Source organism: Gymnoscopelus microlampas (genome assembly GCF_963454915.1).
Source record: "Gymnoscopelus microlampas genome assembly, chromosome: 18".
Taxonomy (NCBI): Eukaryota; Metazoa; Chordata; class Actinopteri; order Myctophiformes; family Myctophidae; genus Gymnoscopelus; species Gymnoscopelus microlampas.
The window spans coordinates 46,879,241-46,893,024 of record NC_139955.1 but is presented as its reverse complement, the minus strand read 5'-3'; the positions used below and the strand labels follow the sequence as shown (position 1 = coordinate 46,893,024).

Genomic DNA, 13,784 nt, shown 5'->3' with positions numbered 1-13,784 from the left:
GTACTTCTTCCACCACTGGGTTTGGTCATGTAGTTGATGATTAATTGTCAAACAAATAATTGCTCTTCGCCAACCTATGATGAATTCCAGAGAGGAATAGACCCGGAAATGACATAATTTAGAAAAAGAATCACCAGTCCACTGCAATGTTATTGCTATCAGATTTATAAAAATACATTTTTGTTTTTTGGTGAAAACAAGCTATATTTAACCCATTAAGACCTGGTCACTTTAGATTTCTTTGGGCTATTAAAAAATAGCAGATATACAAGCTCATAGCGCGGCACCGAGTGCCTCGCTATGAGCTTGTAGATCTGCTATTTTTGAAAAATCGCCCAAAAAATTTTTTTTATATTTTTTTCCGAAAAATTGTTTTGATTTAGAATTTTTTTATACGCTGCCTCAGGTCTTAATGGGTTAACTGCCGATAACTAAAGAACGGAAGATCACAGTTACACTTTTTTATTATCCGGTAAATAGAAGAGACCCTCGTCCTCCCCCCAGACAGCTTTTGTTTTGTTTACATCCGTGTCCACATCGTGGGTTCAGTGGGTCGTCAAAATAAGGTCAAAAACGTTGGCGGTGGCGGATGAACTAATGAATTAATACCTGGCAGGTGATGTGTTAACTGTTTTTGGCATTGAACATTTCAACATTATGGATACAAATTAAATGTGTTTGCTTTTCAGGCTTTGTAATAAAAACAATTGCACAGGCCAGATATGACAAGTAACTTAACCCATTAAGACCTGGAACTGTGCCATTTTTAGATTTGAGCTAAAAAGCATTATTTTACACTTTGGGCTATTCAAAAATAGCAGATATACAAGCTCATAGCGCGGCACCGAGTGCCGCGCTACGAGCTTGTAGATCTGCTATTTTTGAAAATTCGTGAAAATGTGTGCAAATCTTTGAATATATATATTTTTAAAGTGAATATTTTTAACTCAAATCTTTGCTTCTGGGGGGTCCCTGGAACAACATATTTTGATGGGGGTCCGCGGCCAAATACATATCATTTTAGGGGTCCTTGACATGAAAAAGATTGAGCACCACTGATACAGAAACATACGTTTTTCAGAAAACTGTTGGGATTTAGGAGACATGTAGAATCGGCTTCAGGTCTCAATGGGTTAAATATACAAAGAAATAATGTTATACTTATACATGAAAAAATAGCGTAAATGGCTGATCTACAAAGCTTACAACTTGTTAGATTATTTGCGATTAGCAAATCATTTGCCGAAGGGATCGTCACTGGAGCAGCTCGGACCGTTTAAGCCTTTTCTTCAGGTGTACAAAAATAAATGACTGACGTTTCCTCAGAGTCATGATTTGCCATTAGCAAATAACTGCGATTAGGACGATTATGTAATGTCTGTGAAAGGCCTAGACACAGCTATAGGGCTGGGCTATAGACTCACCATATCAAAGTAAAAAGAGAACAAAAAGAGAAGTAGAGAAGATGTAACTATCAGAATGCTGTGGCCTCGCCACAGAACAGCCTATTGTGATTGGCTTAATTTACAAACTGAACAACACAGTAGACGGTACCAGATTGGACAGGGAGGGAATCCACTCTGTCATCGGACTCTGTCTCGTTTTTAAATACATGCTATTATTATGGACATAGCTGTAGTTAAAATAATCGTCCCATGTCCCTTAACCCTTTAAGACCTGAAGCCGATTCTACATGTCTCCTAAATCCCAACAGCATTCTGAAAAACGTATGTATGATCAGTGGTGCTCTATCTTTTTCATGTCATGTCAAAAATGTTCGCTTTAAAAATATGTATATTTTCATAGATTTGCACACATTTTCACGATTTTTCAAAAATAGCAGATCTACAAGCTCGTAGCGCGGCACTCGTTGCCGCGCTATGAGCTTGTATATCTGCTATTTTTGAATGCCAAAGTGTAAAATAATGCTTTTTAGCGCAAATGAAAAAGTGACACAGATGCGTTCCCGGTCTTAAAGGGTTAAGCCAGAATGATACTCTGTGGTGCACCAGATTCACAGATCACAGTATGTGTGACGAGATAATGCTAACAGATCAGAAAGTGTCAGGGTTAAGAACAAAATAATAATCAATAATATAACTGTTAAAGGGATATTTCACTTTCAAACATGTTTGGGGTCATTTTGATATCTACTGTAACTCAGGCTTTTGAGAGCACCGCCAGCCCACAACTTTTTAAGTTGCTTGATTCAGTATTTAGATATTTGATATTCATTTTTTAATCAGACTTCCTATATAAACCCATTGTAACTTCAAACTCCATTTTAACCGTGATAGATTCATCGGAGAAAAAAAAAACACGTCCTTGGTTCTGGTGACAGGTATTGTCCTTCTAATACATGAGGGGCCTGTTTTTGCAATTACGTTTTTCATTCATTTTATTAAAAATAAAAACATTATTATAGTTTTTTTTTTTCATTTTCCAAAAAAATAAATATAAAATTGAAATTGAAAAAACTCGGCCCCCTCATGCATTAGAAGTCCAATATCAGTCACCAGAACCAAGGACGGGTGTTTTCAATGAATCTATCTACAGCTCACAAAGGCCAGACTAGATGATAAAATGAACCCCAAACATGTTTGAAAGTTTAAAAAATCCCTTTAAATCCAACAGCTGCAAGCTAACCCATGGAATCTAAAAACACTAAATAACCAAAAATGCTTTTGACTGAGGAGAGAACTGACTGTGCCGTCTAGTGTTGACACACGTGCACACACAGTTGACACACGTGCACGGTTGACACAGAGCAGACGAGCTTCCAGCGGTGGGGTCAGTCAGGTTGACATGACTGGGTAATATTAACCCATTAAGACCTGAGGAGGCCCATTCTGTGTCTACCAACGCCTTCTAAAATCACTTCTCAAACCTGTTCGTGCCAAGGACCCCGATCTGAAAACTACCAAAAGTAAAAATACTCATTATGCAGAATGTCCCATTTCACAAGTTTTCAAATGTATACAAATCTTTTGAAAATAGCCGATCTACAAGCTCACAATGCGTCACATCGCGACGCATTGTGAGCTTGAAGATCGGCTATTTTCAAATAGCCGAAGTCTATATATAGGGCTGAAGTGGTTAATGTATGTTTTGTAATGATATTTAAAATATACAAAGTAACTAAAGTCGTCTAATTGTTGTAGTGGAGTAAAAGTACTATATTTGCCTCTGAGGTGTAGTGGAGTAGAAGTAAAATAACTGACATTTTTAAATTCTCCAGTTAAGTAAAAGTACCTAAAAATGTACAGCACTTGAGTAAATGTACTTAGTTACTTTACACCACTGGTTAACACACCTGGCCTGACGGTTCAGTAATCATCAATGATCAAAATGATTCAAATAAAGATGGATAGAAATGGTTAAGATAGAAATAAATAAGCAAATGAAAGATGAAGGTGTTTCACAACAGCCAGGCTGTGTGTGTCAGTGACATCCTCCTCTCTCCCACTGGGCTGAGGCCAAAGAACAATAATAAACTATGTCTCGTGATTCCTGGTACTCTAAAACAGGAATGCATCATAATCTGTAGTGTTTACAAGAGAAATGCTAGATAGTGCAAGAATTTAACTCTGCAAATAAAAGCATGATATCATTATTCTTAACCCATTGAGACCTGGGACGCATCTGTGTCACTTTTTGATTTGAGCTAAAAAAAAAAAGCATTATTTTAAACTTTGGCTATTCAAAAATAGCAGATCTACAAGCTCGTAGCGCGGCACCGAGTGCCGCGCTACGAGCTTGTAGATCTGCTATTTTTGAAAAATCGAGAAAATGTGTGCAAATTAATATATTTATATTTATTATTTTAAAGCGAACATTTTCAACTCAAATCCTTGCTTCTGGGGGGTCCCTGGAACAAAATATTTTGAGATGGGGGTCCGCGGCCAAATACATTATCATTTAGGCCGGGGGTCCTTGACATGAAAAAGATTGAGAAGCACTGATATAGAAACATACGTTTTTTTTCAGAAAAATGTTAGGATTTAGAAGATATTTGTAGAATCGGCTTCAGGTCTTAATGGGTTAAAAGAACACGATTTTGGTGAAACGTGAATGTTAGTATATTTGCGTGATTCACATGAACGGTCTCTTATCATTATTCTCATACTTTTCAATGACTTGGGAGACATCTCTTCTAGTTAAACAGCTGGCCTGGCAGGCTAAGCTGGCTGAGGATATTGTTGTCAGATAGATAGAGAGCAGGAGAGAGCAGAACCTTGCTGGCTGTGCGTACGATCCGCTCTACAGGGTTCCCACACATTTTTACTTTTCTATAGCTTTTCCAATGTCTTTTTTTTTTTTACCCCATTTCCGGATAGTGAGGCTCTTACTCCAGTATGTCACTTTAACTTTACTGGAGTATTTCCAATTTTCAGTACTTTTACTTCTACTCCACTACATCTCAGAGGCAAATATTGTAGCCTACTTTTACTCCACTACAATTATTTGAAAACTTTAGTTACTTTGCAAAAATAAATGATCATATTATAACACAAAAATTCCAATTCAAAAATAGCAGATCTACAAGCTCTGCGACGCGTTTTGAGCTTGTAGATCGGCTATTTTTGCTACTTTTGTGTGAAAAGTCATAGGGAGTGGCCAGCCAATGAGAAACCCCCGTCGTCACCCCCAGGTTTGTGTCTTTGTTTGTGTTGGGAACGTGAAGGAGGATGACTAGTGCATGAATACATTATTGAGTAGAATACGAGCGTTCCCAGCCCTGCCTATAGAAGGACTGAAGTGTTTGACCATTGTGTCACCGGTGTGCACAGGGACGTCACGGGCTCTCAGAAGGTGGGGGGGGGGATGGACTTTCGGTGGACTATTACTATACCCCTTATTTTACACTTTGGCTATTCAAAAATAGCAGATATACAAGCTCATAGCGCGGCACCGAGTGCCGCGCTATGAGCTTGTAGATCTGCTATTTTTGAAAAATCGTGAAAAACATTTGTAACTGTCAAATGTAAACACATTTTGTATTTTCAAAATTGTGCGTTTTTTGGGCGGATTTTGTTAGTTTTTTTTTTCGTGTTTTGGTTACTTTATTTCGGTTTTAGGGTTAGGGTTAGGTTATTTCATTCACATTTTTTCCTGATTTTACCGATTTATTATCAATTTCTTTTTCTTTTTTTTTCAAAAAGTGGGGGGTATGAAATCACGGATCTGTGAGAGTGAGGGTGTCGCGCCGTACGCACAGTGAATGGCCGTGACGCCCCTGTGGTGTGTATTCAGCAGTGTGTCATTGTGTGTTCGCTCACATTAGCTGTGTGTGTATATATATACGTAGACAAACATAGAGAAACACTAAACGGTTTGTCTTGTGGTAACTGATGATGTGTGTCCTCATAGATACACATCTTTGGACTGGAAAAAGCTGAGGAATGGTGACTGTGACAGATTAGGACGTATTGTTTAAAACCACTCGAGGATCTTTCCATTCCCATGGAAACATTTCACTTGACGATTGATCGTCAAACAAATAATAGAGAGTATGCACATGAGTCACTTTTACACAGGGACACGCCCCCCCCCCCCCTCATCTAGACTGAGTGGTAAAGCATTGAGCAACATGGATGGAGCGAAAACACCTGTTTCTAAATGTCACATGATGCAGCAGGACGTTGAGTTATTGAAAACGAGCGCATCCAAACTCTGACACCCCCCAAAATAATCATATTTGAACTGGGGACCCCCACAAAATAATCATGTATTTAAAATCATGCGGGGACCCCCCCTGGTTTACTTAAGTAAAAGTATCAATACTGCAATGTAGAAGTAGCCTACTCTGTTACGAGTAAAGTAAATATAGTATATTAATTCTCTCTGTCTCTCTGTCTCTCTGTCTCTCTCTCTCTCTCTCTCTCAATGACGAAAGTAGCAGATCTACAAGCTCGTAGCGCGGCACTCGGTGCCGCGCTATGGGCTTGTATATCTGCTATTTTTGAATAGCCAATGTGTAAAATAATGCTTTTTAGCTAAAATCTAAAAATGACACAGTTCCAGGTCTTAATGGGTTAAAATGGTGTGGTCATTAGATTACAAATGTGTGTTCCTGCTGTGTTGACAGTGTGTTGGTTTAATGGTAATAGAGGTCACACTACTGTATGCTCAGGTAACACACAAGCTGATAGCACAAGCGTGTCCTTGAGCAAGGCACCGACCACTAGCCTTGACCGGCGGCTAATTATCAGCTAATTATCAACATCATTTAGTCGTTCAGTGTTTTCCTGACATGAGAATAGGAGAGACATAAGGGAGGTGTTGGGAACATTCTCTTTCTACTACTCTGCCACCAAAGTGTGACACCGTCCCTTAATCCAGGGGTCTTCAACAGGGGGTCCGGGACCCCTAGGGGGTCCTCAGAGTTACTACAGGGGGGTCCGCCAAATCTTTGTGTGATTTTTTGATTTTACCTTAACCACTTGAACCCTAGCATCCCTTTTCTGAGGAGAACTTTAGCCAAAAATTAGCAGAGCTTGTAGATCTGCTATTTTTGGCAAAGAGTTATAGGTGTAGAGGGAAAAAAGAGCAGACCACGTAAACAAAAAAATTTGAATCTGAAACACAATATAGAGTAGGGGGTCCCTGCTTCATCTCTCTCTCAGCTAGGGGGTCCTTGGCCTGAAAACGTTGAAGACCCCTGCCTTAATCCATTAAGACCAGGAACGCATCTGTAAGATTTTTTTATTTATTTTGGCTATTCATAGCTTGTAGATCTGCTATTTTTTTACATTTTTGTAGTCGAGTAAAAGTACAATATTTGCCTCTGAGATGTAGTGGAGTAGAAGTAAAAGTGCTGCAAATTGGAAATACTCCAGTAAAGTAAAAAAATACCTCAATATTTTTACTTTAAGTACAGCACTTGAGTAAATGTACTTAGTTACTTGGCACCCACTGCATATGAAGTGAACAGGATAATAATACCTGGTTGATGACGTAGACTCCATAGTCCAGCTGCTGCCTCTGCAGGATGGGGTGGAGGTAGTAGAGCCAGTACTTCAGGTGTTCGTCCCGGTTCCTGAAGGGGATGATGAGCGCCACCCGCTGGGCGGACGCGCAGTTGCCGGGTCGATACCTGCCGCCCGGCCCCACACTGGGGTTCTCCTTGGAGGTCTGGTCCAGCGTCACCGGGAAGCTGAACTCCACCCTCAGAGGACCGACTGGAAGCCATCATCACACACAAGAAGAGAGAGAGAGAGAGAGAGAGAGAGAGAGGGGAAACGTATTCAATTAGAATGTGAAGTTAACGGACAACTTTGTTTTTTTACAACCAAGATGTATGTTTTAGATTGTAATTAACCCATTAAATTAGGATGTGAAGCTAACCCATTCAAACCAGGAACACATCTGTGTAACCACTTCAACCATTATTTTATACTTTGTCTAAAAATAGCAGATCTACAAGCTCATAGTACAGCTATGAGCTTGTAGATCTTTTTTTTGTTTTTTTTTTGTATCGTGAAAATCTGTGCAAATCTTTGAATGTATATGTTTTTTTAAAGCCAACATTTATAATGCAAATCTTTGCTTCTGGGGGATTCTACAAATGTCTTCTAAATCCTAACACATTTTATTTTTATTTTTTTTACATTATGTTGCTATAATATCAGTGGTTCTCAAACTTTTTTCACGTCAAGGACCACCCAAAAGGATATGTATTTGTTCAAAGGGCTGTCACCCTCAAAGTACTGTATGATGGTGCTGGAAGCATTATGCCCACCGAAACCAAGCTTCACCACGGACTAAGGGGGCGGGGAACACAAATATGTTCTTGGTATTAGTTATTTCACAATTCATTTCAATATACTCCCAAAAAGGAGACAACAAACCCATTAACCCATTAAGACCGGCAACGCATCTGTGTCATTTTTTGATTTGAGCAACAAAAAAAAAGCATTATTTTACACTTTGGCTATTCACAAATAGCAGATCTACAAGCTCAGAGCGCGGCACCGAGTGCCGTGTTACGAGCTTGTAGATCTGCTATTTTTTATACTTGAAAATGTGTGAAAATCTTTGAATATATATTTTTTTCAAGCCAAAAACAAAATTGTGAAAATGTGTCCAAATCTTTGAATAATAATACCTATATATTATTTTAAGGCAAACATTTTTAAATCAAATCTTTGCTTCTGTGGGGGGGGGGGGGGAGATATTTTGATATATTTTGAGATGGGCGGTCCGCGGCGGTCAAATACATATCATTTTGGGGGTCCTTGACAATTATGAAAAAGTTTGAGAACCACTGATAAAGCACTTTTTAAAAAAACTGTTGGGATTTAGAAGACATTTGTAGAATTGGCTTCAGGTCTTCAAGGGTTAACTTGTTATTGACATGTTGTGCTTTTATATGAACCTAACAAAGGCATGTTATTCACCCTAGGAGTAATCTATCTAAAGTAATACAGGACCTTCCTCTGGAGGACGATGCTCTCAAGGATCAGCGTGAAACATATTCATGTTTGTTATGACTCTCTCTCTCACATGAACACTGTGTGATACCAGCATTTGACTGAGCAGCTGTTTCAAAGTTTCCATATCCGCCACAAACAACGGCTGGTTTCGCTCTATTTATGAGCTAAGCCATGCCCTTTTGACTTCATTGGTCAACAACATCTTCTAAGCTAAATAAAACAAACAAACAAGACAATTGGTAGAAATCTGACCTGCTATGGACAGTACCAGTGGTGGAAAGTAACTAAGTACATGTACTCAAGTACTGTAATTAAGTAACATTTTGAGATTTTCCAATTTCCACTACAATTATTTGATAACTTTAGCTACTAGTTACTTTGTAGATTTTGATTATTATTACAAAACACACATTAACAACTTTAGCCCTATATACATTTCAGCCATTTGAAAATAGCAGATCTACAAGCTCACATGCGACGCATTGTGAGCTTGTAGATCTGCTATTTTCAAAAGATGTTTATACATTTGAAAACTTGAAATGGGACATTCTGCATGATGAGTACTTTTACATTTGGTACTTAAAGTACATTTTGATGCCAATACTTTTACTCAAGTAAATTTGGAATTCCGGACTTTTACTTGTAACAGAGTATTACAGTATTGATACTTTTGCTTAAGTAAGACATTCGAGTACTTTTTCCACCACTGGACAGTACTAGCTCTGGAGGAACATTTGATCGATCGATCGATAAACCGATAGGATACTTTATTGGCAGTTTAAAAAAAAGTCACAACAGTGACATTCATTAAGAAAACGCCAACGTGAACTATACACAAAAAAAGATTTAGCTCGTTTCCATTGTGGTTCACCTTGACATAATAGCAACACACAAACACACTGCACAAACAACCATGAAACAAAGATTTGATCCTTATATATACAGTATATATATACAGCAATACATCTACCTTACAATTGGAATCTACAGTCATGCGCCAGAATGTTTGTACGTGCGTCGGTTGCATCAGTGTTGCCAGATTGCGCGCGAGCAACAAGCAACCAGCTTCATGCAAAAACACCACGCTGCGCACTGAGCATGCGTGGACGCACTTTCCCTAACCAATTACACGCCACTTCACGCTTACAACTCCTGGACATGGCAACCCCGGCAACCCCGCCCCCCATCCAAATACTGTCTGTCTGACTCTTTGGGAGGGTTGAACGCAGCGAACGCCGTCTCGCTGGGCTGAGCGGGCTGCTTCATCAATCTGTGCCGCACATTCTGCTCCTGCAAGAGCCTGTGTGAATACATAGATAGATGAACGGGTGAAATGTGTCCGTCTCTCAGTTTGCTTTCGTTTTCGGTTTGCGTCTCGAAACAAACACTGCTGTTGCTCTCGCTTTTGGTTTGCGTGTCGAAAACGTCTACAGCCTACTACACGAGAGCCTCGCGCCAGCGACTAGACGGAAGGGTCGCGTAGCGACCCGCACCTCTAGTATAGGACAAGAGGGTGCCCTGAGAGAAGAATCAAAGCAGAGGGGGCTATCCGGGGTAGGGAGGGACAGACACACGTCTGGAGGAAGCTTACTGTCAATTGTACTCACAACGTCACAACGTGGAGTTATTTATCTTTTCACAGTTCTTTTGACCTTTAATCATAGTGACCCCGTCAAGCTGCTAGGGGTCAAATCATATCATGTCCAATCACTGATGACCATGTCATGTCTGTAGTCTCTGACCTTTAGACAAGCATCTCACTGACATGTGCAAAACATAAGCTACGACAACAACATCATTATAAAAACAACAGACTTTCAGCCCTGAGGTCTTAACCCTCTGCTGATAACTAACAAGCAAACACACAAGACAGAAAGATGAGACACACAGTTTAGGAGAGACAGACAGTAGCAAAGCTGAGAGACAGACAGTAGCAAAGCTGAGAGACAGACAGTGTAGGAGAGACAGACAGTGTAGGAGAGACAGACAGTGTAGGAGAGACAGACAGTAGGACAGCTGAGAGACAGACAGACAGTGTAGGAGAGACAGACAGTAGGACAGCTGAGAGACAGACAGTGTAGGAGAGACAGACAGCAGGACAGCTGAGAGACAGACAGTGTAGGAGAGACAGACAGCAGGACAGCTGAGAGACAGACAGTGTAGGAGAGACAGACAGTAGGACAGCTGAGAGACAGACAGTGTAGGAGAGACAGACAGCAGGACAGCTGAGAGAGAGACAGTGTAGGAGAGACAGACAGTAGGAAAGCTGATAGAGAGACAGTGTAGGAGAGACAGAAGGGACTGACTCCCTGTATCCCCCCCCAAGGACCCCCTGGGGGTCCTCAGACCCCACTTTGAGAACCACTGCTTAAATCACGAGCCAATGGTAGGCTCTGGCCGACCCAGCATGCATTGCATTGACTACAATTCATTCATTTAGAATAGTGACTGAGGCCTATCATATTATAGATTGTCATAAACGTTTAATGGCATTGCAGCCATTATTTATGTTATGTTATGTTACAATTCCTCTGAAATAAAATGCACTTCTGTTTAACCCATTAAGACCTGGAACGCATCTGTGTCATTTTTAGATTTGAGCTAAAAAGCATTATTTTACACTTTTGGCTATTAAAAAATAGCAGATATACAAGCTCATAGCGCGGCACCGAGTGCCGCGCTATGAGCTTGTAGATCTGCTATTTTTGAAAAATCAAGAACGTTTGTGCAAATCGTTGATTTTCTTTTTTTGCTAATATTTGTAACTCAAATCTTTGCTCATGGGGGGTCCCTGGAACTAAATATTTTGAGATGGGGGTCGGCAGCCAAATACATATAATGTTGGGGGTCCTTGACATGAATAACTTTGAGCACCACTGATATAGAAACATACGTTTTAGAGAAAACTGTTGGGATTTAGAAGACATTTGTAGAATCGGCTTCAGGTCTTAATAGGTTAAAAACTTCCAACACAGCAATCAATCAATCAATCAATCAAACAAGTAGATCTGTAGTGAGCAGAAAGCATGTAGAACAGGATCAGAGGTGAAAGTCCTTGAGGTCACAGAGAGATTTAGATCTGCTCACATGCTCCGTGACCATGTGGCCTGGACTCACTGCTACTACAGCTTAGAACAGGGGTCTTCAACGTTTTCAGGCCAAGGACCCCCTAGCTGAGAGAGAGAGATGAAGCAGGGACCCCCTCTATATTGTATAAAATGTATTTTTTTTGTTTACTTGGTCTGCTCTTTTTCCCCTCTACACCAAACACCTCTTTGCCAAAAATAGCAGATCTACAAGCTCACAACGCCTCGCGCTGCGAGGAGTTGTGAGCTTGTAGATCTGCTATTTTATGGCCAAAGTTCCCCTCAGAAAAGGGATGCTAGGGTTCAAGTGGTTAATGTAAAAAAAAAAAAAAAAAAAATCATATCACATCAAGACTTGGGGGACCCCCCTGTAGTAACTCTGAGGACCCCCTAGGGGTCCCGGACCCCCTGTTGAAGACCTCTGGCTTATAGAGTGTCATAAATCATCAATTAGTTAACCAAGAAGGTGCAAGTTCAATGAAAAGGTTTGAAATGAGACAGAGAAATGAAAATGAAATGAGAGCAGAGAGACAGAGAGACCAACAAACATGGAACTTGAAATCCCCCCCCCCCCCTCCTCCTCGAAACCAGCGTAGTGTGTAGGTGGTTTCCAGGCTTGTGTCCTAAAACAGGTGTTTGTGTACAGTAGTGTGAGAACCCATTACTGATGACATTACTGCTAGGCTACCATCTTGGCTAGAAATAACAGCCTCTATTTCACAACATGCGAGTAAGGAGGAGTAACTGTGTTTAAATGGGCTTCATGCCAAATCACTGTTACATCATGACAATGTGACATTAATGTAAACACTCAATCAAATACAGGAAGATACAGTTATAACATCCGTCTACAGCTACTAATGATTATCACATCAATCACACACTGTAGATATAGTCATAGATGATGAATGTGTGTTTGTCCTGAACGCACTGAACAGACTACGTGTCACTGCTTTAAAGAACACGTTTACTAAAGCCACTAGGAGCTGTATCACTGCCAACTGTAAGCTCTCACACACACACACACACACACACACACACACACACACACACACACACACACACACACACACACACACACACACACACACACACACACACACACACATTCCAGATGAATGAGCAACAAGAGAGCACAGGGGTGATAAAAAACTAAACTGAAAGGCAGTGGTGGAAAAAGTACTCAAATGTTTTCTCTTAAGTAAAAGTATTAATACTGCAACGTAGAAATACTCGGTTACATGGTAAAGTTCTCTATAAGTAACAGCTCCTCATTGGTTATATATTGTTTGTGTTCAAGTGGTTAATGCACAAAACAAAAAAGTTCCCATCACACAAGGATTTGCCTGCCCCCCCCCCCCCCCCTCACCATATAGTAACTCTGAGGACCCCCCTAGGCGGTTCCCAGACCACCTGTTGAAGACCCCTGTATGATTAAACCAAACATAACCGTTTGTTTGTTCCAGGCAGAACTACAGTTAAGTTCCAGTTTGACCGGTAGTTCCTTCCAGCCTCCCGTCTCTCACTCAGCACGTTGGGGGGTGGGCCTCACATTTTAAAGACCCCCCCCCCCCCCCCCCCCCGGTCTATTATAACATACATATGTTATAGGACTTAGCCTCTCTCTCTCTCTCTCTCTCTCTCTCTGTGCATCGGTAAGCACATGCATTAGGGATTTACAGAGCATTGTGGATCTCTTCCAACAGTTCATTTTGACAGCAAATTTTGATGTTGTTTTAGTCATAGTCTTCTGAATAAAATTCCATTTAGTTTTTGTGATATTTTAGTCATCTGAAACGTTTGTTTTATTGTCTAGCTTTAGTCGACTAAATATCATAAGATTGTAGTCGACTAAATCTACTGTTAATTTAGTCGACTACAATGTGTTTTGGCGGTGCCTTGATGGTGTCGTAATGGCTGATTTTACACTTGGTTGCATGCTGAAAATAGCCGATCTACAAGCTCACAACGCGTCGCAGCGCGACGCGTTGTGAGCTCGTAGATCTGCTATTTTCAGAGCGCAACACCCGAGCGCAACCAAACATGAAATGACATGTCTCTTAGTTCTACTGGATCTCTTCTCCACTAGATCCCTCACTAACATTTTTAGTCTAGTTTTTATTTGTTGGCGAAATTGTCAATATATTTAGTCTTAGTTTTAGTCATAATAGATTTAGTTTTTATTCCGTTTTCGTCAGTGAAAAAAGGCAGTCGAAGAACATTTTTCATCATAGTTTTAGTCGACAAAATCAACGCTGGTTCT

The 13,784-nt window shown here is 40.4% G+C and overlaps 1 protein-coding gene across 1 annotated transcript in view; it reads right to left on the bottom strand.

Moving 5' to 3' along the window:
* Positions 1 to 13,784, bottom strand: part of b4galt1l (DP-Gal:betaGlcNAc beta 1,4- galactosyltransferase, polypeptide 1, like) — a 48,671-nt gene that overhangs the window by 24,961 nt on the left and 9,926 nt on the right. Inside the window, exon 2 of the mRNA XM_084085681.1 lies at positions 6,946 to 7,181. Within this exon, the coding sequence (XP_083941807.1) occupies positions 6,946 to 7,181 (236 nt within the window). The remainder of the gene's footprint in view (positions 1 to 6,945; positions 7,182 to 13,784) is intronic.